The 25,185-nt window shown below is 50.2% G+C and overlaps 1 protein-coding gene across 7 annotated transcripts in view; it reads left to right on the top strand.

Annotated features, from left to right (window-relative positions):
• Positions 1 to 25,185, top strand: part of PRR5L (proline rich 5 like) — a 144,161-nt gene that overhangs the window by 86,776 nt on the left and 32,200 nt on the right. For all 7 annotated transcript variants that reach the window (XM_059405566.1, XM_059405548.1, XM_059405556.1 and 4 more), the window contains 3 exons: positions 6,109 to 6,397; positions 7,787 to 7,867; positions 20,624 to 20,672. In XM_059405566.1, the coding sequence (XP_059261549.1) occupies positions 6,234 to 6,397; positions 7,787 to 7,867; positions 20,624 to 20,672 (294 nt within the window). In that variant the 5' untranslated portion in view covers positions 6,109 to 6,233. The remainder of the gene's footprint in view (positions 1 to 6,108; positions 6,398 to 7,786; positions 7,868 to 20,623; positions 20,673 to 25,185) is intronic.

Raw genomic sequence — 25,185 nt, 5'->3', positions numbered from 1 at the left:
ACACACGCAGAGATGGACGTACGCAGAGGGAGGGCCCTGCGAGGACACAGAGGGAAGGTGGTCGTCTGTACGCCAAGGAGGGGGGTGCCTCAGCAGAAGCCAACTCTGCCGACACCTGGATCTTGAGCTTCTGGCTTCCAGAACTATGAGGAAATTCATTTCTGTTGTTTATGTCCTGCTGTCTGCGGTCTTTGGTTGCAACAGCCTGAGCGGGTTATCACTGTGGTGGTGGCAGGGGTAACAAAAATAAAAAGAATAGGTGGCATTTATCAAGCACTTGCTGTATACCAGGACTATTCTAAGCCTTACTTGAGTCATCTCTTTCACCCCTCATACCAATCCTAAGTCCCCTGCCAGGTCACACAGTAAGTGATGGCACCTAGCCCGGCTCTGGCACCTTTGCTCAGAACCTTCACTGCACCTGCTTGTCACCCCTAATAGTTCCTGGATCCCTGCCAGGTTACTTCACAGCTCCTCCTCCTCCTCCATGTCGCCACAGGTCTCCAAAGTAACTCTTCCTGTTCCCCCTTTTCTGGATGTCGAGACTGCAGTCAGGGTGGTCCCAGGCCACACTGTGAATACATTCATTTCTCGGGCCTGCAATAAGAAATTACCACAACCTTGGTGGTTTAAAACAGCCTCAAGGCGTTCTGTTGTAATTCCGGAGGTCCGAAGTCCAGAAGTAAGGGGTCCCGGGGCTGTGCTTCCTCCGGGGGGCGCTGTGGGAGAATCTGCGTCGTTCCCTTTCCTGCTGCTGCCTGTGGCTACTGGTGTCTTTTGCCCGCGTGTTGTAAGGATACAAGTGGTGGCATTTGTGGCCCACCTGGCAAATCCAGGGTGAGCTCATTCTCTCATGATCTTTAATGGAATCACGTCATTTGTCATCGAACGTAATATTCAGAGCTCCCCCTGGGGCACCAGGCTTCCTGCCTGTCACCATCAGTGAGCAGCAGAATGTTCTTCGTTGGGGCGCCTGGGTGGCTCAGTGGGTTAAAGCCTCTGCCTTCGGTTCAGGTCATGATCCTGGGGTCCTGGGATCAAGCCCCACATCGGGCTCTCTGCTCAGCAGGGAGCCTGCTTCCCCCTCTTTCTCTGCCTGCCTCTCTGCCTACTTGTCATCTCTGCTTGTCAGATAAATAAATAAAATCTTAAAAAAAAAAAAAAAAGAATGTTCCTCGATGCCAGGGCTTGCCTGATTCCAAAGCCACTCATGGCCACTCATCCTTGGGAGCTACAGCCATGAGACCTCCCAGCTCCCTTTCGGCCGCGCTATTTCTGGCTAGAGCGGCAGTGGGTGTTAGAGGCATGGGGTCCCCGAAACTGCTAGATATGTTCATTCTTTGCAGGAACGAAAAACTGGAAGCCACCAAAATGGGGATTGGTTACATCAAGTGTGGTATCTCCCCAAACGGAATAAAGGAACCATTAAAAATAATGAAGTAGGTTAGTATGTGGTGATACGGGAAGATAGCCATGATGTCTTAAGAGGAAAGAACAGGTGACCCATTTTTATTCAGATAGTGTGTAGACATGTGTGTATGGAGTTAAAAATTACATTAAAATAAAATTCGCTTCCTCAGCCACATTGGCCACATCAGAAGTGCTCATTGGCCACGTGGCTAGTAGCTACACCTTGGACCGCACAGATCTAGAACATGTCTGTCGTCTCGGCAAGTTCTGGGCAGAGAGCTTCTCGACACTACATGTCCAGAGTAAGGCCTTTTTCACTTCGTATGTTATAGATTTATGTGCATGTTTACTTTTTTTTATGATAAGTAAGTAGATGTGCTGTTATCTGAAAAATAAGAACACGGGGGGGTTTCCAAGGTAGCATCCTCTTTCTTAAGCAGGTGGAAGTTTATCATTGTTTACTATGCATATATTTGCGTGTGTGTATAAATTCCTTTTTACGTATATTGCATAATGAAAATATTTTAACATACATACGGGGAAAAAAGAAGAATGTTCTGGCAGGACAGGCTTGAGGTTAGAGGACTTGGGGTCAGATTTGGTTCCCCACCCTAACTGCCTCCCAGCTGTGGTCAAATCACGTAGCCTCAGTTTCCTGATCTGACAGGATCCCTTCTCAACCTGCCGTGCAGGGTTAGGGTAAGATTTACGAGTGTGGCGATGTGTGGAAACGCTCTGAAACTGAGGGACGGCCACACGGAGGTGAAGGTTCAGTAAAGAAGTATGTTGCCGGAGGCATGAGGGGGCACGGCCTCAGCTCTGAGACCACGATGGCAGCTTGGAGGCCTTGTATCCTCCTGAGCGGAGTGTTTTCCAGATGTCAGTAAGGTTACCAGAAACAGGGTAATGTTGCTGTATTTCCACCGCTGTCATTGCTTGGAGATGTAGAATAACAAGTTATCTTATTTATTTAACAAGCACTTACATAGCTGTTTGCCACTACTCATCCTCTCTAAGTGTTTTACAAATACATGCTCATTTTATCCCCCTACGATGCTGAGGTAGTCACCCTTAGGGTGCTCATTTCATGCAGAAGGATGTCAAGGCTCAGAGAGGTCAAGTAACTTACAAAGGTCACAGAGCTGGGGAGGAATGGAGTGTCTAACTAAGGCAGTCAACACTTTCTCTTTTCTTCCCTTCTCCCCACGGCTCCTCTTGCCCCTGTCAGATGTGGTCCTAGAGTTCCTTATGCCCATTTATCTGTCTCGGGCACATGAGATTTAAACGGAAATGAAATCTCATGAGTAGGTGTTCTTGACTGATGTCATAGCTTCTGGTTCTTGGTTGAGTTTGGTAGCATGACAAAATTGGGACAGGCTATGGAGTTAGGTCAGTCTGGACACCAGACAGCAGTCTGTGACTGGCTTTGTGACTTCTGGCAGATTACTCAGATCTTGAAGTGGGGTTCTGTGAGGGTGGTAATTTCACCTGCTGTGACAGTGCTTGGCACCGCGACAGGCAGGCCGTCAGTGCCTTGTGTGTTCCTATCCTTTCTTCATCTGTGTCTTGGGCAGCGAGCTTAGGCTTGAGGATACGGAGGAAGGGCTGGTGCCTCTTTAAGGAGGTTATGGAACAGCCTAGGTGGGGCCTGGGGAACTTTCTAGATCTGTAGCTGGGGAACCTGAGTTCTAGCCAGTACCAGCTCCTACTTGAGAGACACTGGACAAGTTGCTCTGGTCCTCTGGGCTTCACTTTGGCCATCTGTACACAGGGCTCTGTCTTGTCATTTTCTGATTTGTCATGGTTAGGTCAGAACCAGTCTGCCTGAGGGGCCAGCGCAGTGGCAGCGGGCGGATACAGTGGGTGGGGCACAGCACCCGCTCTTCCCTTCAGGCTGCTCCTGTCCATGCTTGGGGAAGGCCTCCTGACTCTCTCCTGAAGCAGGAATGGTGCAAACAGAGGCAGCTTCCCACAGTCTTCAGCCAGTCGGGGTCTGCGGGGGGCAGATCCCACAGGTGACAACGGAGTTGGCGGCAGCTGCCTGTTGTGTGTCACTCTGCAGCTGGTGACAGGGTGTGGGGGCTGTGCTCATCATTCTTAGGGCTGAAAATTATTCTTATTTAAAAGGGGCCTCAGGTGGATGGGGCTGCCCGCCCGTGTGACTTGGTGGATTTGTACACATCCTGGAGCGCGAGGCCTGAGGGCTGCCGACTTGAGCACGGGAGGGGACAGGAGCCGGCCCCACAGTCCTCCCTGTCCCACAGCTTCCTGGGTTTGTGGCTGTTGCAGCAGGAAGCCAGGAAGTAAAACACGAGGACGGGCCATTCAGCTCACCTTTCTACTTCCCTGTAGCAGTGCCCTGAGTGGGAGGCCGCTCGGTCACCTCAAGTCTCAGGTCCTCGTAAAAGGAGTTAATATCCTGTAATTACACCAATGTATTGCACTTAGCAGGTGCGTTTAAAGAAGGGCAGCAAAATGGATCCTCTTTCAACAGTGGGACCTTTACTGGGCAAATGAAATCCCAACGCCAACCTGTGGAAGGCTTCTGAAGGGGCTCCATGGTTTTATTTCTTCTTGGCCTCGTCTGATGATTTGCAAAGATCTTTCCAAATTCCAGTGGCACTTGAGTAGTCGTTGAGACTTGGAAAGGGAGCAGGCCTATTTTGATTTCTGCGGTACATACTGAAAAATGTTAAGTCACTGTGGGTTCATCCTGAGAAGAAGGTGGAGGGGCAGATCGAGTCCCACGTCGGGCTCTTTGCTCTGCGGGGAGCCTGCTTCTCCCTCTGCCTGGTACTCCACCTGCTGGGCTCTTGCTCTCTCTCCTTTAAATAAATACAATCTTAAAATTAAAAAAAGAATCTGAGACTAAAATGACAGGAGCAGAGGTGCTGAGGAAAACGAGTTTTGGGTGTGCCATTCTGCTGGGTGCATCACACAATCTCATGTCTCCTCTCGTCAGACCTGCGTGGGTGGCACTGCTCATAGTCTTGGACTCTTGGACCCCATGTGCCCCAGGTCATGCAGCTGGGGTGGGGCCTGGTTAAGACTCAAACCTGGGTTCATTCCAAAGCCATGACCATTAACCAAAAAGCCATCAAGTCCTGGGAACTGCTCAGGGGACAGGATCCTTGAGCCCAGCCCTGCAGGGTAAGTTAGATCTAGATAAGGAGAGAAGAAAAGGAAGGGAATTCTGGGCAAGGGAAGCAGTAAAAACAATCAGAAGCTAGGGAGAGGGAAGAAGCATGGCGTGGAGCCCTGCCCACTGGTGGTGAGCTCTACTGGGCAGTGACCGTGTTGTCCAGAGCCACCACTGCATCCCCAGTACCTGGGTGAGTGGCCGGTGCATGATGTATGGTCAGTATATATTGCTTGAAGATAGAGCCACCCTATGATCCAGGAGTCACACCACTGGATATTTACCAAAAAACAAAAATAAACAAACAAAAAAACACCAACAAAACAAAACAAAACAAAAAACCAGAAACACTAATTCAGAGAGATACGTGCGTTCCTCTATTTATAGCAGCATTAACTGCAGTAGCTAAAATAGGGAAGCAGCCCAAGTGACCACGGACTGATGAGTGGATGAAGAGGGCGTGGTGTATAAAGACAAGGCAATATTACTCAGCCTTCAGAAAGAATGAAATCTTGCCGTGTGCGACATCATGGATGGAGCTAGAGTGTACTATGTTACGCTCAGTGAAATAAGTCAGCAGAAGAATAATACCATATGATTTCACTCATGAGGAATTTAAGAAACAAAGCAAACAAGCAAAGGCAAAATAGAGAGGGAGGCAGATCAAGAAACGGACTCTTACCTATAGAGAACAAACTGAGGGTGACCGGAGGGGAGGTGGGGGGGGGGGGGGAGCAGAGGCTGCGGGTTAGGGAGGACCCTTGTCACGAAGAGCCCCAGGGATGCGTGGAGGTGTTGGATCCCTGTGTCGTACACCTGAAACCAACACTGATGTCAACTCGGCTGGAATTAAAATTTATAAAAAAAATAAATAAAATCAGGAAACAATAATTATTGTGTATATGGATACACAGACATTTGTGTTCTCAGTAGACCCTGAGCCTCTTGAGGGCAGGGACTACGTCTTAGAAATCTGGATGCTCCACAGCTCCCAGTGGTTAATCGATGACGAACACTCAGTAAATATGTTCTGATGGAATGAATGAGTGAACAGCACATAAGGATGGTGAGATGGGCCCGAGTGAGGAGGCACTGATGCTTCGGGAAATACTGAGCACTACACATGGGCTGGCATGCTCAGGGCAGATCATGGAAGGTCTTTAGTGCCAGGAGAAGGAGCTCCTGTGTTCTTTTGTTAAGGAGTTTTTTAAAAAGCCATCTCTTAATGCACAGTGATGCGGCGTCTACAGAAACCCAGCCAGTGCCCAGACCTTGGTGTTTATAGGAACCACCGTCAAGCACAGCGTAGAAATCACTTTTCTGTAGGATTGCCTTAACCTATGCCCATTGTCACTGGCTTCCCACCTGGGGCAAGCACGGTGTTAGAGTCAAAAGGAGACCTGTGAAAACCTGTGAATGGGAGCTGGTAGGGGATGGATGTTATTGCCGGGTGCTGGAGTCGTTTTTAAAATGGTGTGGCTGGAAAATCCCCGCCAATCTCCTCTAAAATGATCTGCTCAACCTGGGACTTTTCAATACAAAGCGTCCTTTCTTTTCAGGTGTTGGCTAAATTTGTGGTTTTAAGAAATCCTGAGAACCTGAGGGCAGCCCTGGGAGAAGCCCTTCCCGGGGGCACTCGGAACCTTCTGGTCCAGAGGAGAAGGCGCTCCCCTCACCTGGACTTATGACCCGCGGCTTCGCTCCCAGTCTGCCCACTGAGTTCCACAAGATGGGCTCCTTCCGTAGGCCCAGGCCGCGTTTCATGAGCTCCCCAGTGCTCAGCGATCTGCCCCGGTTCCAAGCAGCCCGGCAGGCTCTGCAGCTCAGCTCCAACTCGGCCTGGAACAGGTAACAGGGAGGGGGCGATTGTCGTGAAGTGGACGGTGGCCAACGGCCAGAGCAGGGCCTGGGGACTGGCTTAGCTTCTGCTTCTTTGGAGAGCTCTGTTCCAGAAGGTCATGATTGTACAGCTAGGCAGCTGTTGAAGAAAGCACATTTTCCTGTGGACGACATGTCCGCTGCCTTCCCTTGTTTGAGCCCCTGGTGGCCTCTGGCAACCCAAGTCAGTTAACCGGCCCAGGAAATTTGGGTTGGAATTGACGGCTTCTGTTCCTGCTTCTTGGTCAACCCCAGCCTATTCACGTACCCGGGGGTGGGCCCGAGTAAGGAACCTCAAGTCACCTGTTACCTCTCTGGGAAGGTAAGACATAAGCCCCATGAGTGGTATAATGAGCCAAAGGTGCATGGGGAAGGTGATACTGGCTTTTATGCAGGGTCTGGCCGATGTTTTATACACCAAGCAATGAGTGGAGACAGAATCAGCACCACGTTTTGCATCCTTCTGGGCTGCTGCTTTCGGATCTAGCCATTACTCTTTGGATGAATTAAATGCCTCATGATTTTAACTGACTGAGCCTCCCAAGCACCTAGCATATCATTATTTTAAAACATTACTGAATTCTTTGTGCTTTGACTCATTCTGGATTTTCTCATGAATGCACAACTCTCGCAATGGGGCTGAAGATGGGGCTCTGACATGTTTCGCTGTGAATGGATCTGTGTTCTTAAAAAAAAAAAGCCCTGGGATCCTCAATAAAGAAGAGATTGCAGTCTGCTGCTTGCTGACATATTGGGCTGGTGCCACAGAGCCTGTGGAGTCAAGACTTAGCTGTGGCCCCGCCAGGGACTAACCCACCAATGCCTCTGCACCTCCCAGGAGGGGAATGGAAGGGGCAAGAGAGGCTAGCCTCAGTGAGACTCTTCCAAGGTAACCCTATCAAAAATACAAGGAAAAAGCAGTTCATATCAGCCCCAGGCACACAGGCAAGGACAGGGACCTTGCAGGGACAGGGACCTCCTAAGTGAAGGAACCCCAGGCATCCGCTTGTGCCATTTTGAATTCCTCCAGGCCCAGCGTCCTGAGAGCACATCCCAGCATCTGTCCTTCGTGAGGGCTGCTTGCTAGCAGCGCGGCCGATGGGGCCAGTGAGGAAGACCGGCTTGCCTTTGAGAAACTTGGGGGGCAGGGTCTGCTTTTGGATCTTCTTGGTCTCACTCTTCCTGTCTCTCCACTGACCCGGGGAAGGAAATAATGGATTTCTAGGGATGGAAAACGGGGCCCTGTTTGTGCCATGGGTTCCCTGGCCCTTGCACCTGCTTTTAGCCCTGAGCTGTTGATTGAGGCTCCCCTAGGCAGGCAGATCCTTTAATGAGGGCTCATTTCTGTTTCCCCCATAGCGTCCAGACTGCCGTGATCAATGTCTTCAAAGGAGGTGGCTTGCAAAGCAACGAGCTGTATGCACTGAATGAAAACATCAGGTACGTGGATGACTAGGTCAGGGGCCATTTTCCACCTGTGGACCTGAGGTTCCCCTCTGTCGGCCTGAGCTGGGGCAGTGGGGGCTGTCCCACTGGCAGCCTTAGCTTAAAGTTTTTGTCTGCTTGGTTCTTATAGCTTCTGTCAACTTTTACTGGCTCATAGGGCTACTAAGCTCCAAGACCCTTATCTGTCTAGATAATAATGATCCATGGCGGGGTTCATCCATTTATTCCTGTGTGGGGCACGGTGGGGGCAACCACGGGGTGGAGGGTTGACATACGGCAGATGTCACATCTGTACATAGGGATTGTGCCCTGCTTAATCAATAGGTGCCATATTGGGCAAGATGGCCTCATGGCTAAAACCAGACTGTTTGGAATTCTGTTGCCCTTGTGGCTTTTACTAACTTAAGTTTCTTACCAACTTCTTTGTTCCTCAGTTTCCTCTTACATGAAGTATGGATGGGAAATGTGCCTACTTCCTAGGATTCTTGTAGAGATTTAAATTGAGATATTGTATAAATGACCTGTTAGGACAGGGTCGGGGCTCTCGAAGTACTGGGGGCTCTTATGACTGTGTGCGTTGTGGCAGTCATTACGGTAAAGTTTTGGCAATACAACCCTCAGTAAGATGTGGTCCTTGAGGGGTTTCTTGTCTTCCAGAATCTTCTCAGTAGTGTCAGCTTTTCATAAATTTATTCACTCCTTCAACAAATATTTGAGTGCTGCTTATTGGCCAGGCACTGGAGAGACAGCACTGAGCAAAGACCGAGGTGCACCCTGCTGTCCTGTGATTTCAGTATTCAGTCGGGGGGACCATCACTGGTCAACTAATTATACCTATAAAATGTAAAAGTGCTGTTGTGAGAGCTGCTGTGAGGAAAGCACATCTCTATGACTCCCATCTTGTCAAGGCCAGGAGTGATGTCCTGCTTGTTCCATCTTCTGGAGGACCGGTGGGAATTCACCAGGTGAAACTGCAGGTACAAAGGTCCTGTGGTGACAGTGAGCAAGAAACCAAGAAAAGGCCTACGAGCAAAGACTACCCGAGGTTTGGGGGTGGTACGGTCAGGTTTGTGTTTTGGGAAATGAGGACAGAGAGAGACAGACAAGCCCAGAGCTGGGGAAGGAGGTTGCGCATTAGGCCCTTTAATGTCCTAAGTGTTCTTGCTTATCTGGTGTGTTAAGTGCAGAACATCAAGGCGAAAGACCCAGCCCTGGAGTGGGCGGAACAATCAACAGGGCCATTGTTTGGGTCCTGTTTACATTTAGTAAAGTTGTGTGTTTTGAGGGTCAGTGAGGTGTTTTAAGAGCTCTGCTTTCATTAAAACCTTTGGGGCTCAGAAGTAAACTGAGGTGTGTTGAATTTCTACCCAGGAGCTTGAATTTCACATAGTAATTACCCAAATAGGGAAGAGACAATAGAGCTGGTCCAGCCCAAGGCCTCCTTTTACAGAGAAGGAAACTGAGGCCCCAAGAAGTCAAGTGACAGGGGCAAAGCAGGGTCAGCCAACCCCTGGATTGTAGGAACTCTATTTTACTCCAAGAACTAAGATCCTGGCCTCCCCGGGAGGGTTCTTTAGCTCACAGTGGAAGTATAAATAAATAAAACAGTGACTCAGGAACGTGCTAATTGTTCCTCTCTTCGGGAGACCGATCCTGAAATTGTACTTAAAATCTTTGTTTGTGGGCAGCAAGGAAAAGTACTGGCCCCGGAAGATTCCACCAGACCTGTTATCCCTGGGGGGTTGTTGCTAACTGAGAGGCCTGCAGGTGCCCAGCAAGTCTTCTGAATGTGGGAGGCTGGCTGGAGGCACAGAGGTGAGTGTTGCCCTTGTGTGGAGAGGGGACTGTGGATCGCCCTGGAAGGACGTGGGGCAGGTGCCATGTCAGCCTCTTTCTCAACCGGAAATTAAGACTTTTATGTGAAATTTCCTGGCTTTTAAATGTTAATAAACAATCCGAATTTCCCCCAAACATTAGTGCAGGTCAAACAAAACGTATCTGTGGGCTGAATGGGACAGAGGCTGTGTGTTGACCTGAGGAGCCCCAGCGTGCGTGAAGGCCATGCTGATGAGGGCTGGCCTAGCACCGAGTTCACATGATGGGGGAAGGGAGCTCATCTGGAAAAGCATGGAGCACCTCTCACCTCCATCAGCCCCCTCAACCCTCCTCACAGCCGACTCTCCTCACAGCCGTGTGAGGTAACTGTTGTTCTGAATGTGTTCCTTATCCATAAACGTGTGGATAAGGAAAATAAAATAACTCTTGTCCGAGGTCCTCCAGCAATGGAAAGGGCGGAGTCGGGACTTGAACGCCTGTCTCAGACACCTGTGTTAGTGGGCTCAGGCTGCTGTCATCAGTGCCACAGGCCGGGTGGCTTCTACTATAGGCATTTACTTCTGGCCGGTCTGGAAGCTGGGAAGTCTGAGGTCAAGGCGCCCTCAGATTCGGTTCCAGCGGAGAGCCCAGGTCCTCGCTGGTCGTTCACTGTGTCCTCCCAGGGCTCCGCCCCTTTGTGCTCAGCAAGCTCTCCCGTTTTGTCTAATAAGGTCACTAATCCCATCTCGAGGGCCACACCCTCGTGATCTCATGGAAACCAGATGACCTTCCAGAGGCCCCATCTCCAAGTACCAGCACAGGGAGAGGGGGGGACTTCAACACAGGAGCTTGGCAGGGACACAGGTCAGCCTGGAGCAACACCTATGTTCTTAGTACCACCTCCTAGAGTCGGAGGTTCCAGACTGGAAGAAAGTTTAAACGGATGGTCTTGGTCTTCTGCTTTCCTTTCACGAGGCCCCTGAGACCCCGTCTTTCATCATGTGCTATGATTCTTAACCCCCCTCTGAGAAGCATGACCACCCCTGCCGCCCCCGCCTCTACTCCTTTCCAGTTGTTGGGTCTGGGGAACGGGAGGGCAGGACTGGCTGTTCTTTCCTATGTTTTGAGCCATTTTCTTGCCGGTGAGAAATACCCGTGGTTGGGGTTTGACACTGATTGCCCAGATGTGACGTGAGCCCGGAAGACGTCAAAGCTGTCAAAAACCAGACTTTCAGCTGTCAGCGTTCTTGGCCTTCTCCAGGAGAGTGGTTAGTGTGGAGATGGGTTGTCACATCACAGACACTCAGAGCCTGACTGGGCACGTGCTAGGCGTGCCAGGCGTCGGTGTGACCCGGTGCGCAGTGGAGTCAGGTGCGCAGCGGAGTCAGGTGAGCCGGCCCGCACGCGTGCCCACATCTGCAGGTGCCTGCGTGGGAATGAACACAGCTGCCCCTCATTTCAGCAATTAAGATGCCAGAACAGCCCTGCTGCTCTTCGTGGAGACATTTGGGTTTTGGTTTTCCTTTTCTTTTCTCTTTTGGAAGTAGGTCCATAAACCCAGCAGGGTGGAGGGATGTCCAGTGCGGAGGGTGTATGGGGGGGGGGGGGCGGGGGCACAGGACAGAAGGAACATAGGGAAGAGAATGTGGAGGGAGAGAAGACCCGTGATTCTCCAGCCCACTTCGCAGTCCGTTGTGATGGGTCTTTGTGCCAGAAGATCTGTGCCAGGTCCAGTAGAATTTTTTAACTTGTTAAGAGTCGTGTCTAGGGGTGCCTGGGTGGCTCAGTGGGTTCCTTCTGCCTTCCGCTCAGGTCATGATCCCAGGGTCCTGGGATCGAGCCCCTCGTCGGGCTCTCTGCTTAGCACGGAGCCTGCTTCCCTTCCTTTCGCTGCCTCTCTGCCTACTGGTGATCTGTCTGTCTAATAAATAAACAAAATTTTAAAAAAGAGTCGTGCCCAGATTCAGAGAGACTGGGCATCAAGAGGAGACCAGCTGTGTGACCTTGGGCAAGTTCCTTTGTTTTTCTCGGTCTCTGTTTTTCCTTCCATAAAACAGGGATAGTAATAGCATCAACCTCAAGGTGGTTGGGGGAACAAGATGGTGCTAAACGCCCGTCACGAGGGCAGGGTCTAGTGCGTAAATACTTTAACCATTACGGCGCCTATCCTAGTGAAATGGTGGTGATAGTAAAGTGATAACTGATGGACGAGTATCACGTGTGAGAGCACAGGGCAGTGTGGTGACTTGCCGCGCGGGCGGTGTTGTTTAAAGACCCCCCAAGCAGTTCGGATGCAGTGAGCTCACTTTGAACAAGAGAGGTCCAGGACGGGCTCCTCCAAGAATGTGCTGGACTTGGGGTCTGGGTGAGGCTGGGTGCTTACAAGGAGCCAGCTGTTTGTCCTTTCCGCCGAGAAAAGAACGAGAGGAAATGACTCCGTTCTCTGTTCTACTCTAGCCAAACGGTAATAAACTTTGATGGACGTCCAAGTCCAGAATCAAAGCCGAAATCAGCGTCCCCACGTCCCCACGGCCAGCCCTGGCCTTCTTTGTAGCGGTAGGGTTAGTACGTGATCGTGAGTACTTGGAGGTCCTCTTAGTATAAACTCTCTAGGGGGCATCAATGTGGTTTTTAATCCTGTCCCCGGCCTCAATGCTGATGGGGCTGCTGTTTGGCAGTAGGGGCACACCTGGGTCTGAGGTTTGGGTTTGGTGAGCTCGCCAAAGACCGTGTGTGCAGTGGGGGACGAGCACAAGGCAGGGTGCCGGGGGAGTCCAAAAGGGGAGCATGGAATTTTTGGGGGGAAGGTGATAGTTGGAGGATGTTGAAATCTAGAGGATGAGCAGGTGAGGGTCAGGCCTTCCCACCTCCCCCCCTCCTCCCCTGGAAGCATTTTTTTTCCCTCTGCCTTAATGAATGCTCAGAGGCCAGGTTTCCGGAAGCCAGAGATGGGTTATCTGCAGCTGGCCGGAGGCAGAAAACTCACATTTTCCTTCTCTTCTCCAACCACGCCGCTTCTGTTCTTGCTGGGAGGGAGGCGGCGTGGAGGAAACCCCAGAGATTTTCAAGGAAAGAGGTTCCAAGAACTGCGCTTGGTCTTTGACGGGTCTGAGTTGAAACGCCCTTCTCCTGAGTCATTTGGCTGCCTGAGCCCCTCCATGCCCCAAAGGGAAATGCACGCATCAGGTTTTCCCATCTCTGTGAGGGAGTCTGTTGGTTGGGTCGTGGGACCCGCAGCCACATGGGGGGAAGCGCTGGGACGAGCTGGGGAGGAGCAGAGTCTGGATGCGGCCCAGAGGCTGGCAGGGTCTGAGGCGAGGCTCCCGGAGGTGATGACGATGGCAGGCGTTTGTGTCGGGTTTAGTGTGTGCCAGACTCGATTCTGAATGCTTTCAATATGGCCGTTCTTCTGGAACTCCCCACAGCTCTCTGAGGCAGGTCCTGTATCCCCGTCTTACGGATGAGGACACAGAGGCGCAGGAAACCGGGGCAACATGCCCGGAGTCACAGAGCTGGTCAGCACCACGCTGGGATTTGAACCCGAGTCTCCCGTGTTCTTAAACACCGAGTAAGCAGGCTACAAAAGGAACGCAGAGCCTGCATCGTCTAGATCTAGGCCTGACGCCCCTGGGTATAGGACATAGATTCACTACCAGATCCTGAGGTAGGCGAGGCATTGTTTTCTGAGGACCCTGCTTTGGGAGGGCTTACGATGGAGTCTCTTTTCAGCCCAGATGGTTCTGCCTGAGTATATGTGTTGTCCCTGTGTCTGTTCTGGATGATACACACCCTTGACTTTGGGGGCGGGAAGAGTAGTGAGAGGGAAGTGACAAATCAGAAACCTCTGGGGCTGGCCCCTGTGGTGGCGGTTGGCCCGTACGGTGTTTTGAGTCTCCCCTGAAAATCCAAGCCTCTCTGGAAAGTTCACATCGGGTAACACTGGAAGTGTAGTCTGGCCTGGAACTGGTCAGTGGGAGCCAAGGCCTGGCTGCTGGCTTTCAGGGGGTGCGCTGCAGCGCCCCCTGTTCATGCCCACCTGTGTCTTCCACCCGTCTTACCCACCTGCCCCTGTGAGCAAGTGGGGTACCACGGGCTGACTTTGAGGTCGGCCTCATTTTGGGTGAGGATCTACGTATAGGGCCCCGGGCAAGGCTCTGAGCCATCAGCCTCCTCTCATCTGTGACTCTCGATCTCGGGGTTGTAAGGTTAAGCCCCACAATGGGTGTAGAGATTACATTTAAAAAAAAAAAAAAAAAAAAGGAAGGCCCGTGGAAGCTCTCTGTTGGTTGTCTCCATCTTTTTTTACTGTCCCCACTCCCCGCTTAGGGTGTAGGAAAGCAAGAGGTATGGGGGTCCCTGCATTTATTTTACATGAGTCGTGGACATCGCCTCCAGTGGTCCCCAGTAAAATGGACCCAAGGAGGAAAGCGGCATCGGCAGGTAAGTGCTTAAAGATGCTGCCTCCTTAAAAGAGTGTTCTGTTGCAGAAACGAGGGAAGTGATCTTCAGGGGAGTCAGCAGTCAGGTTGGGGTTCAGATTGGAGGGTACTGACCAGCTACCATATTGAGAACAAGGCCTGGATCACGAGGAGGTCGGGTTGGATCCTGCCAAGGCGCTGGGTTGGGGGGCCTGAGTATTGGGGCAGCCCCTAGTTAGTTGCGGGAATATTGAACGGCTCCTCCGGCCGTCCTGATGGATGCTGGGAACCACGAGCCCCATGACGCCTGTCTCGGAACCACGGCCTCCTCCCCTGGGATTTGGCTGCTCTGGGTCTTTCCCCATGTGCCAGGGAGATGGTGGCTCCTACCCGCGGTGGTTTCTCTCTGTCCTCTGGGCCGCTCCTGCGCCACCTGCCCCCTCGGGGTCCCCGTGCCCCACCACCAGCCCGGATCCGGCTCTGGCCCGGTCTTGTTTACTCTTCAGGCCCACAGAAGTGGGAAGTTGAGTTGACAAGACAGTGAGGGGCGAGATGGCGGGTCTGTGTAATAACAGGAAATCTTGTCATCTGGGGTGATGTCGCGCCCAGTCAGCCTGGGAGGGGAGAAAGGGTGAGATAATACAGGCCAGTGTGTGGTTCCCCATTTTTTCCCCTATTGTGGCCTTTCTGGCTTCTGACTGAACGTCGTGCCCTGTTCCCTTTTGGGTTGGGTCCGCATGAGCATCCTCTGCCATTACTCCCGGGTCCCCACTTCCTCCTTCCAGCTCAGGCTGGGGCTGCTGCTGCTGCTGCTGCTGCTGGTTAGCGGCAGGACGCTGTTTGCACACAAGGCCTGGCCTGGAAGCCTCATACGTGACACGGGTGCAGCTGGAGCCCCGTGAGCCGGGACGTCCCCTCCATCTTCATCAAGCCACCTTTTCCCCCAAGTTCGCGCCCACCTTCCTCCCTTTGTGACCCTTCGTTCATTCAGTAAGGTCTGGCTCCCCGCGGCCGGCCTCCTCCATGAGTTTCACCGGGGCCCTTCCTGCCAGGCTTGGGAATGGGCTGGTCCGGCCGTGCTCCGAAGGAGATGCAGAGAAACCGCTGGGTCAGGTTCTTGGGAGTGTGGGCGTCCAGGTCCGCAGCCCCGGGTGGCACGCACCTGCCCGGCTTCGGGTGCCTCAGGCCTGTTCTGGGAACTGCCCGGTTCAGGATGAACTCCTTTAACCCCTGCGGTAGTCCATAGAGTGGTATCCTCGTTACCTCTGAACTCCGGCTGGGGACCGGGCCCGAGGGACTGACCGGTGATGCTGACTTGCAGGGGTGATCGCTGACAGCGGGCTTCAGTCCCGGTCCTCACGCTCCACGAGGCCCCTCTCCTCTCTGTCCATACTGACCTCTGAGGTCGGTTTCCTTGTGGATAAGAAGTGGAGCCACTACCACCACCGGTGGCTCTGTTTGGCTTACAGGAGGAAGCACCTGCTGTGTTTGTTGTGGACCACAGCGCCTGGCGCCTGGGCTTGGAAACCTTCAGTTTGGGGGAAAATCATCCTGTTCCATCCCGGGGAGCATTTACTGCTGATTCCTTATTCTTATCTATTTGTTCCAATAAGGAATTACATTCCTCTTTTCAGAGAAAATTCCCTGGGGGAGAGGGGCTGCCAGAGTCTCAGCCCCCTGTGCCTTAGCCAGAACACGCAGCCTAGAGCTTGGAGTCAATGAGAGTTTTCACCTCTTTCGGATCTAGGGAACCACAAACCACAGGCTCGTTAATTCTGTTGTCATTCCTCCTGCTTTGCTCTCCTTTCTGGTGCTTTCCAAACTCTACTGGCGAAGTTAGCGAGGAAGGTTAGAGGGTGAGTGGACTCTCCGTGAATTTAGGTCTGTGCACCTCTAACGCCTTGGTGCTCGTAGTGTCTGTTTTTGGAGAAGATGGGGCTCCTGTGCCTCATGAGACCGTGGCCCCGGCGGGGAGAAATCTCTGTCCAGACCCTGTTCATCCCTTCCAGCAGCTCGCACGGTGTCTGACACACAGCAGGTGTTCCGGAAACGGCTGTGATTCGGTGAATGAATTCGTGGATCTCTAGTCTCTCTTGGTGGCTCTGGAGGAGAGCTACTGCCGAGTCCTCCCCTGAAGATGGTGTATCAAGACAGAGGGGTGGAAAATCCCTTTTTCTCTCAGTTCAGCTAAGATCATGTTTTTCAGAAGTACTCTTTCCTTGTAAATCAAGTGCTAGCAGAATAAACACCGAGAATAGAAACAGGTTGGAGCTTGTGCAGTGACTCAGCGACAGTCTGCTCTCCCGTGGCTGGGCTAGCTCTGGCTGCCTCCCCACTTCTCTCTCTGAGTTGAATTCTCAGGCTGCCAGGCTGAGGTGGGTTCCCTGGGACCACCCGCTTCCTGACATTGCAACCTTGATGGGAACTCCTTCCTAGAATTCCTTCTCGGCTGCAGGCCATTTGGTGGTAACTCTGGTGGTGGCTCTTGTTAATTAAATTTATGTTTTTTTTTTTTTTTTTCATAGGATTCATGGGGTAGAGAAATTTTAAATAAATAAGAAGCTATAATATAAAGAATCTTGGGGCGCATGGGTGGCTCAGTGGGTTGGGCCACTGCCTTCGGCTTGGGTTGTGATCTCAGGGTCCTTGGATCAAGCCCTGCATTGGGCTCTCTGCTCAGCAGGGAGCCCGTTTCCCCCACTCTCTCTGCCTGCCTCTCTGCCTGTTTGTGATCTCTCTCTCTGTCAAATAAATAAATAAAATCTTAAAAAAAAAAAAAAAAAAGAATCTCCCATACCCCAGAAATCCAGTTCTCATTCAGTACCCCTCCCAAAGATAATTACTAGAACAGCAGCTTATTGGACATTCTTCCAGAACTTCTTTATGCATAGGTAAGGAACATATATATGGACAAGCAGCTGGGGGCACTCAGCAGTTTATAGGAGGTCCACAGACTGGGATCTCTATCTCCTCCTAACTTCAGGGAATAAAGTTTGCTGGCGTAATTTGTTGCTCTGCTTAATTTCCAGTAATGGCTGCAACTTTCTCTAGCTCCTTACTTGGGGAGATGGAGAGGAGGGGACAAAACCCAGTGCATTTATATGTAATTTTTAAAATGCATACATGCTTGATGTGTTTTCAAAATCAAGGTGCTGTCTATTTCAGTTCAAAGGGCCTATTGGAAACCAAATCACATCACTGTTCCAGAGCAATAAGTTCAAAGAACAGATGTGACACCTGAGTTAATTCATATTCTGTAAATAAAAATACATATTCTTATTTTTCTCTTATCTTTCCACAAGGAAGCATTTTATATACACCTTTCAGCATCTTCCATTTTTTAAGACTTTATGTAACCTAGATCTTTATGTATCATTAGAGTTCTTTTTTTTAACCATTGCATAAAATTCCGTTGTACGAGTGAACCATAATTTTTTGTGATTACTTTATTGGTGCCCGTTTATGATGATTCCTATATTTTGCTGCAGCAAAAACTCTGGACATAGATACAGTGACCTTGTCTAACACATAACATGCTCGGAAGTAGGACAGGTTTTGTAAGGGACAGAACTGCCTAGTGATTGGCCCCTCTCCTCCTCAGGACAACAGAACATTGACTTAAATGATCCAAGGGGGTCTATTCCGTTCGGCTTCATCTGTATCACAAGACGTAGTGGACAGGAGTTTGAACTCGGGACTGAGGAAAGAGCACACGTCTGGTTCTCTTACCATACCCGAGCAGAAGTAATCCATTAATTAGGTTGAAAGGGTAGAAGGCGGATTGTCGTGCAGATTCCTCTGTCTGGTTCCTCCTCAGTAAAGGGCTGAGGGTCCTCCCACATTCTCAGCTTGGTGGAAGCATCTCCGAGCTCCACCGCTCAGTCTTCTCCATCGCCATCGTGCTGCTCCTGGTGTGGCTGCTTCTAGCTCCAGTCTTAGAAGCTTCAGTCTTTTTGAAGCTTCTAAGTTTGTCCTTGTCTTGGTTGTGTCAAGTTCCTTCCTTAGCCTCTGCTCCTTTATCAGCCGGTCCCCACCCCCCTGCAAGCTTTGTCTCTCCGCAATGCTCTGCAGCATCTGCCTGTGGCCATGCCTGGTGGCAGCCCTGGCGGGACCGGAAGATGCTGTACCTTCCCCTCGCTGTGGGTGCAGCCTTTCTGCCTCCCTTGACCAGTCCGGGACCATGCTTCCCAGATTCCTCAGTTGGGTAGTGTGGGGATGCTCCGAGCACAGCAGCGACCCTGGGCAGTAATCACCTGCTGACCGTATCCAGTCTAATGAACGATTGACATGGGTCCCTTCTCCACGGTGCTCCGGGAGGGCTTCCCATAGCAGCTGACCTCAAAGGACTACGCTTCCCCCGGAACACCTTCACCAGCAGTGTCCCAGCACGGATTGCTCGTGGACACCAATTCCATAGCCCGTTACTTGATCTCAAAGCCGTGTCTGTCCCTCAGTGTCACGGGGACCCAAGAAGTGCTTGGGAAGCTCTGTTCAGGGTAGCCTGTTATTATTAGGGCTTCTTTGTCCCCTCCTTGAAGAAGCTTGCCTTCCTCCTCTGGGTTTCAAGGCTTCCTGGTGGCCATGAAGACCTTTCTGGGAGGTGCCTCTCCCTCCAGCAGTCAGAAGCGGCTTCCCTGACTCTTCCTGTTCTAAAGCCTGCACCTGGGGCTCCCCACTGGTTTTTCTTTTCTGCCTGAGAGACGCCTCTAGCCTCCAGGAACTTTGGTGACTGACCAGCCCTTGGCCTGCTGACTGATGCAGGTTCCCCTGCCTCTTGTCAGAGAGGCCCACAACGGGGCGAGCTGCTGGGCTGTGTTTGTGGGGTGGCCTTCCAGGAGCCCCCTGTGATATTAGGTCTCAGAATGCAGTATCCATCACATGCACATTTTCAGCTGTGGGCCAAGGAAGGTATTTTCCTAGCTCAGCACGTGTTTGCAGCTTTCCAGGGGTCTCTCTGGTATGAGAATGTGGACCATGGAGCTCTCTCTCTGTTTCTTTTGCAATCCTGTTGCATCTGTGGTCTGCCCCTAATGATACCTCGCTGTGACTTCCTGTTTCTCCTCCAGCGACATGTGGGAACACATTGTTGGGGTGGGGGGTGATACCCAGCAGGTGTTGTCAGAAGCCTGAGCATTTGCCCCTTCATGACCATGACTGGTGGGATGGGTCAGCGACATCATTTGAAGCGGGGAAGAGCGTACCCCCCTAGGGAACGCCCCAGGTCTGGGGAATGAATTATTCTTGTTTTTAGCTTTCTCACCTTGTTTGGATCCAATGAAAGAAAGCGGGGGGGCCAGTCCCATGACTGTCATGGGGCGAAGAGGGGCTGGTGCCAAGACCTCTATTTTAAAAAGTCATTTTAGGAGCGCCTGGGTGGCTCAGTGGGTTAAAGCCTCTGCCTTCAGCTCAGATCATGATCCCAGGGTCCTGGGATCGAGCCCCGCATTGGGCTCTCTGCTCGGCAGGGAGCCTGCTTCCCTCTCTCTCTCTGCCTGCCTCTCTGCCTGATTGTGATCTCTGTCTGTCAAATAAATAAATAAAATCTTTTAAAAAATAAAAAAATAAAAAGTCATTTTAGCTCTTGAGATTCTGAAGTCATCTTGCGAGTGTGTTTGTGAGCCTCGAGACCTCCTGTGCTCATTTCCGGGTAGCAGGTGCCACCACAGTGTCTGGCACGTGAAGGACAGCTCAATACATGTTTGTGGCTGGGTCAGTAGAATCCCTTTTCCCTGTTGTCGTCGCCTTTGAAGGACTTCCTCAGTCCCTCCGGGATGGGCAGCAAGACCAGCCCAGCCACGGCATGGAGCTGAATGAGCTGATGGATTTGGAGGAGAGGCCGGGTGGGATTATGGGGAAAGATGTTGAATTTGCAGGAGGCCTGGGTTTGAGTCTCAGCTCTGCCACTGGCTTATTCTGAGCCTCCGTTTCTCTATCTGCATAGGAGGGCTAATAATTACCTTCCTCTCGCACATATTTTACAATCATGGGTTGAAGAATGTATGACAGATGTGGTTTAAACCATAAAGTCTACAAATATGGAGGATTCTAAAATTATGGTCTTTCTCCTCTTTGCTTTTTTTTTTTTTTCCCCGCTTCCACGTGAAGCCAGGTGCCCTGGGCTTGCCTCTACCAACCCTATTAGAATGTCCAGTGGCTGGGTCGTGATCTCAGAGTCGTGAGATTGAGCCTCGTGTTGGGCTCTTCGCTGGGTGTGGAGCCTGCTGATGATTCACTCTCTCCCTCTCTATCTATCCCTCCCTCTACTCATTCTTTCTCTTTCTCTAAAAAAAGAAAAAAAAAAAAAAAGAATCTGATGTGGCTGCCTGGATCCCCTGTAGGATTTCCATTGCCTGAATTCCCTAAGAACTCTTGGGTTACGAGAGCCTAACACACTCCCTTCTTAGACCTAGCCTTGGTCCCTGTGCCACTGGGGAGCACTCCATTGTCGTCATGCATCTGTGAACAAGACCTGGGGAACTCCATCCAGGACTACTTGACAGTGTTTCTCTCTCCCCAGGAGGCTGCTGAAGAGTGAACTTGGATCATTCATTACGGACTATTTCCAGGTAAGCTGCGTGGGTCTGAGTATCCGTCATTCTAGAATACGTGGATGCATGTACCGTTCCCTCAGCATCCAGAATTACGGTCACCGAGTCCCCAGAAGGTGCAGAGTCAGTGTGGCCCCTCCCCTCCTATAATGGACATGATGGTCTTGGGCAGCAGCCCTCAGGCTTTTTAGTCTCACGACTCCTTTACGCTCTTACAAATGACCACTTTCTTGGGTTATCTCTAGGTCTTTACCCTATTGGAAATGAAACCTGAAAAACTTTAAAATATTTAATTCATTTAATATGTAATATTTATTATTTATATTATTATTTGTTTTATTTTTTATTTCTACATTTATAAATAAATATATACTTACATATATTTATATATACTTATATTATGCATTATATATTATATATATTTATACATCTATATGTTTTTATTTTATTATTATTATTTTATTAATTTGTTATTTAATTTAATATTTAATTCATTTAAATAATAGATCTATTACCCCTTAGCCTAAACAGCATTGTTGTGAAAGATAGCTTTTCCAGAATAAACTCACCGAAGAGCAGCGTTGTGTTAGGCTTGTGACTCTGCTCCGTCTGGTCTCAGAGGGGAGAGCGGGTCCTGGTATCTGTCTCCCGTTCAGTTGTTGTGATATGGCCCGTCTTGTCGTCTCTGGAAAACTGCATGGTGCACTCATGGAGGGGGTACAAGAAAAGGGGTAAGCTGTAGCTTAGGGTAACTGAGGAAATCATTTTGACCATGTGGAAAAGGTCTGAGGATCTCCCGTAGGACCCCAGACCTCCCTTTGAGAATTGCTGCTCTAGCTACCTTCCCTCGCACCCCCATGGATGGCATCTAAGTCACCATAACTATAAGTACCCTTCAGCCAACTTATTTCTGGTTTCTAAGTCTCCTGGTCTGTTCTGTTCATTGGATCAGGGGATCTGACATCCCAAACCCTGTTGTTACGGGGCTGTTGAATTCAAGGTTCCAGGCTCAGTTAGAGGACGAATACAAGTTGTTTTCCTGATTCTAACCACAGGCTCATGGGGGCAGGGGAGGCCATGGGGACGGACACATTGTTTGACTGAGTAACTGACTAGGTGACACTTTGGTGAAGTCTGAGCTCTGGCTTTTCACTTATTAGCTGAGTGGTCTCGGGCAAGATGCTTTGTTTTCCCCATCTGTAAAATGGGAATAAAAACATTAGAGGTCGTTGAATGGTTTACATGAAATAACACCTGTAAAGCATTCAGCACAGAGTGTGTGGGGAGAGAAGTGGGGGGACACAGTGGGGAGGGAGTGGTCAATATCGTGCCCCCTAAATCCAGATTACCTGACTCCAGATTACTATGCCTGACATAGCCACGTACTAGCTGTGTGACCTTGATCAAGTTGCTTTACCTCTCTGTGTTTTAGTTTTCTGTTCTATAAAAGCAGGGGTAATAGGACCAAACCTTATGAGGTTGTTGTGGACTAACTAGATATTGTTTGTCAAGTGTTCAGGACAGAGACGAGCACAGAGGAAGACAGAGTAACGTGGTCGTTAAATTTATATGTATGCATGTTTGTTATTCTAAGGTGTCATCCATCCCTTTTAAAGGGAAAGTAACATAAAAACAGAAAACATTTTGGTTTCAGGTTGGTGATGTTATTCCATATCGTAGGAGAAAATAGTTTTAAGACAGTTGAAAGAGGTTTTAGGTCTTAAAAACACAGGCATTCTCTTTTTTTATTTTTTTTTTAACCAAGATTCTACTTTTACAAGCTTCTATTTTTATGTGCACTTTTAAAAAAAGATTTTATTTATTTATTTGACAGACAGAGATCACAAGTAGGCAGAGAGGCAGACAGAGAGGGGGAGGAAGCAGGTTCCCCGCTAAGCAGAGAGCCCAATGCGGAGCTCAATTCCAGGATCCTGAGACCATGACCTGAGCCACCCAGGAGTCCCCACTTTTTTTTTTTTTTTTAAGATTTTTAATTTATTTGATAGAGAAAGAGCACAAGCAGGGAGAGCAGCAGGGGGAGGGAGTAGGAGAGGCAGAAGCAGACTCCCCACTGAGCAGGGAGCCCAACATGGAACATGATCCCAGGACCCTGGGACCGTGACCTGAGCCAAAGGCAGATACTTAACCAACTGAGCCACCCAGGAGCCCTTTAGGTGCACTTTTAAAGAATGACAGCTGTCAATCCCTTGAGACACACATGCACAAGCACGCATATACACATGCAGAGCAGAAAATGGCCACTGTAAATCTGGACAAAGTGAGATGTTGCGGAAGCCTGGAATTCACTTGGCTCAGATGTCTCAGCTGCTGGAAAGAAAGCCCCTGTCCAGGGAGAGACAAACATAAAGATTAAGAAAGAGGTAATGAGTTACAAATGTGCATCATCTCGGTTGCCCTTGACTCAAAGGTCAGTCTTGTCCTCAGCCTCTCCTCTTGCTGTCTGTGGTGATTGATTTTTAAATCCAGCTCCAGAAAAGTGGTTTTTCAATCAGTCCTGGAGGAACCTGCCAGCCTGGCCGCCTTCCTTGTTGACATTTAAAATAGACAGCATTTGCTGTGGTTTCAATTGGGTTTTAAATGTCAGTTGTCTTCTGGCATGGGGGGCTTACCCTAGGATGGGTGGGGAAGGGCATTTGGGTGGGGACTTGTTTATCTGGGAAGCCTTGAGGTTTTTGGGGGTGGTTAATGCTGCTTACAAAGTATGCCAAACACTTAACTAATAACCACACGTCATGTTTTTTTTTTCTTTCGAGAGCTTAATCAGACAAACTGCTTGGCAAATAGTGAGTCTCTGGGGGTGTGGGGTAGGAGCTGATTTTCACAGTTTTGAATCTGGGTTTTTCCTTAGTGTAAGGTGCTAGACTGGAGGGAAAGCTAGCCTGGGCGCTGTCTAGCAGTCTCTATAAAGTGTAGGTTTGAAGTCTCCTGGAGGAGCAGAGCCCCTTATAAAAAGAGGTGTCTGGTTCCCCAGCCCCTGAAAAGTACCTGGCGTAGAGTAGATGCTCAGTAAAGTTTCTCGGGAGAGAAGAAGGGGTTGTCTGCTGCAGGTAGATGATCTTAGATGGTGGAGACAAGGGCGTTAAAGAACACTCGCCTTCGTGGCTGGGAAGTGTTGCCCTTCCTTTTCCTTTAGTGCTGCCGATTAGGCCAGAGAGGGTCTTGGTTTGTGCCGGGGTCTTTTACACTTCTGTGGGACTTGGCGATGGTGTTTCAGGAAGACAGAGCAGGCCTCAAACGTAGAACATTCAGCTAGGGACGCTAATTAGGATTTCACAACTTTTTTGTGTGTGCGTGTGTGTTGAGTTGATGGTTGAGTTACCTTCCATTTATGAAATGATGTTGCTGTAATTTCGTTTTTAAACGTGTGTGTTTTAAAAAGTGGATGGATTTAAGAAAAGTAGTCTGCAAAGAGTTAACCGTTTAAGTGGCCCTGGCTATGGCCAAAGGCTGAAAGTGGTTGGAGAGAGATTCGGGGTTTGGATAGCCCCCTGCTAGGCACCGCTCAAAAATGGGCTGGTCCCAAAACCAGCTGTACCAAGTAGAACTCTCCAGGAGGGAGGCTGGAGGGGGAGGGGCATCCAGGAGCGAGGGTTTTAGAGGCCAGCCTTCGCATTCTACAGGCAGATACAGTTTCAAGAAGGAAAGTCTGAATGGGCTCCAGGAAGAACATTTCTCCAGCAAGGGAGGGGGGGTGGTCTGGGGACACATGAGGAACAGAACCAAGGGGTGGACAGGTAAGACACCAATGCTGTGGATGTGGCTGCCCGAGAAGATGATGAATGGGTTCTTGGCGCACTGGGTTCCTCTCTGTGGACAGATGACTCCTTCCTGGCCATCTGCGTTTATCCATGGACACCCATTGCCTGGGACCCAGACCCCCAACCTGGACATCTCCACTTGAGTCTTCTCTGTGACTCTGTGTCTGAAAGTAAACATTCTCATGTTGTAGCTTTTTTTTTTTTTTTAAAGATTTTATTTATTTATTTGACAGAGAGAAATCACAAGTAGACGGAGAGGCAGGTAGAGAGAGAGGAAGGGAAGCAGGCTCCCTGCTGAGCAGAGAGCCCAATGCGGGACTCGATCCCAGGACGCTGAGATCATGACCTGAGCCGAAGGCAGCGGCTTAACCCACTGAGCCACCCAGGCGCCCCTCATGTTGTAGCTTTAAGTTTTTTTTAGATTTTATTTATTTATTTGACAGGCAGAGATCACAAGTAGGCAGAGAGGCAGACAGAGAGAGAGGAGGAAGCAGGCTCCCCGCTGAGCAGAGAGCCCGACGCGGGGCTCAATCCCAGGACCCTGGGATCATGACCTGAGCCAAGGGCAGAGGCTTCAACCCACTGAGCCACCTAGGCACCCCTCATGTTGTAGCTTTAAAGAAAGAGTCATGAAAGGGTATCTTCAGTGAAGAATGATGGCCATGACCTGAGGTGGAGGCAGAGGGGAAGCAGGTGGAAACACGGTGCTTATCATGTGTCCGCACATGCAGAAGACAGGCCGTCTGAGCCAC

The sequence above is a fragment of the Mustela nigripes genome, chromosome 1 (assembly GCF_022355385.1).
Source record: "Mustela nigripes isolate SB6536 chromosome 1, MUSNIG.SB6536, whole genome shotgun sequence".
Lineage (NCBI taxonomy): Eukaryota > Metazoa > Chordata > Mammalia > Carnivora > Mustelidae > Mustela > Mustela nigripes.
The sequence above is the reverse complement of the archived record's forward strand: the minus strand, read 5'-3'. Positions and strand labels throughout refer to the sequence as shown.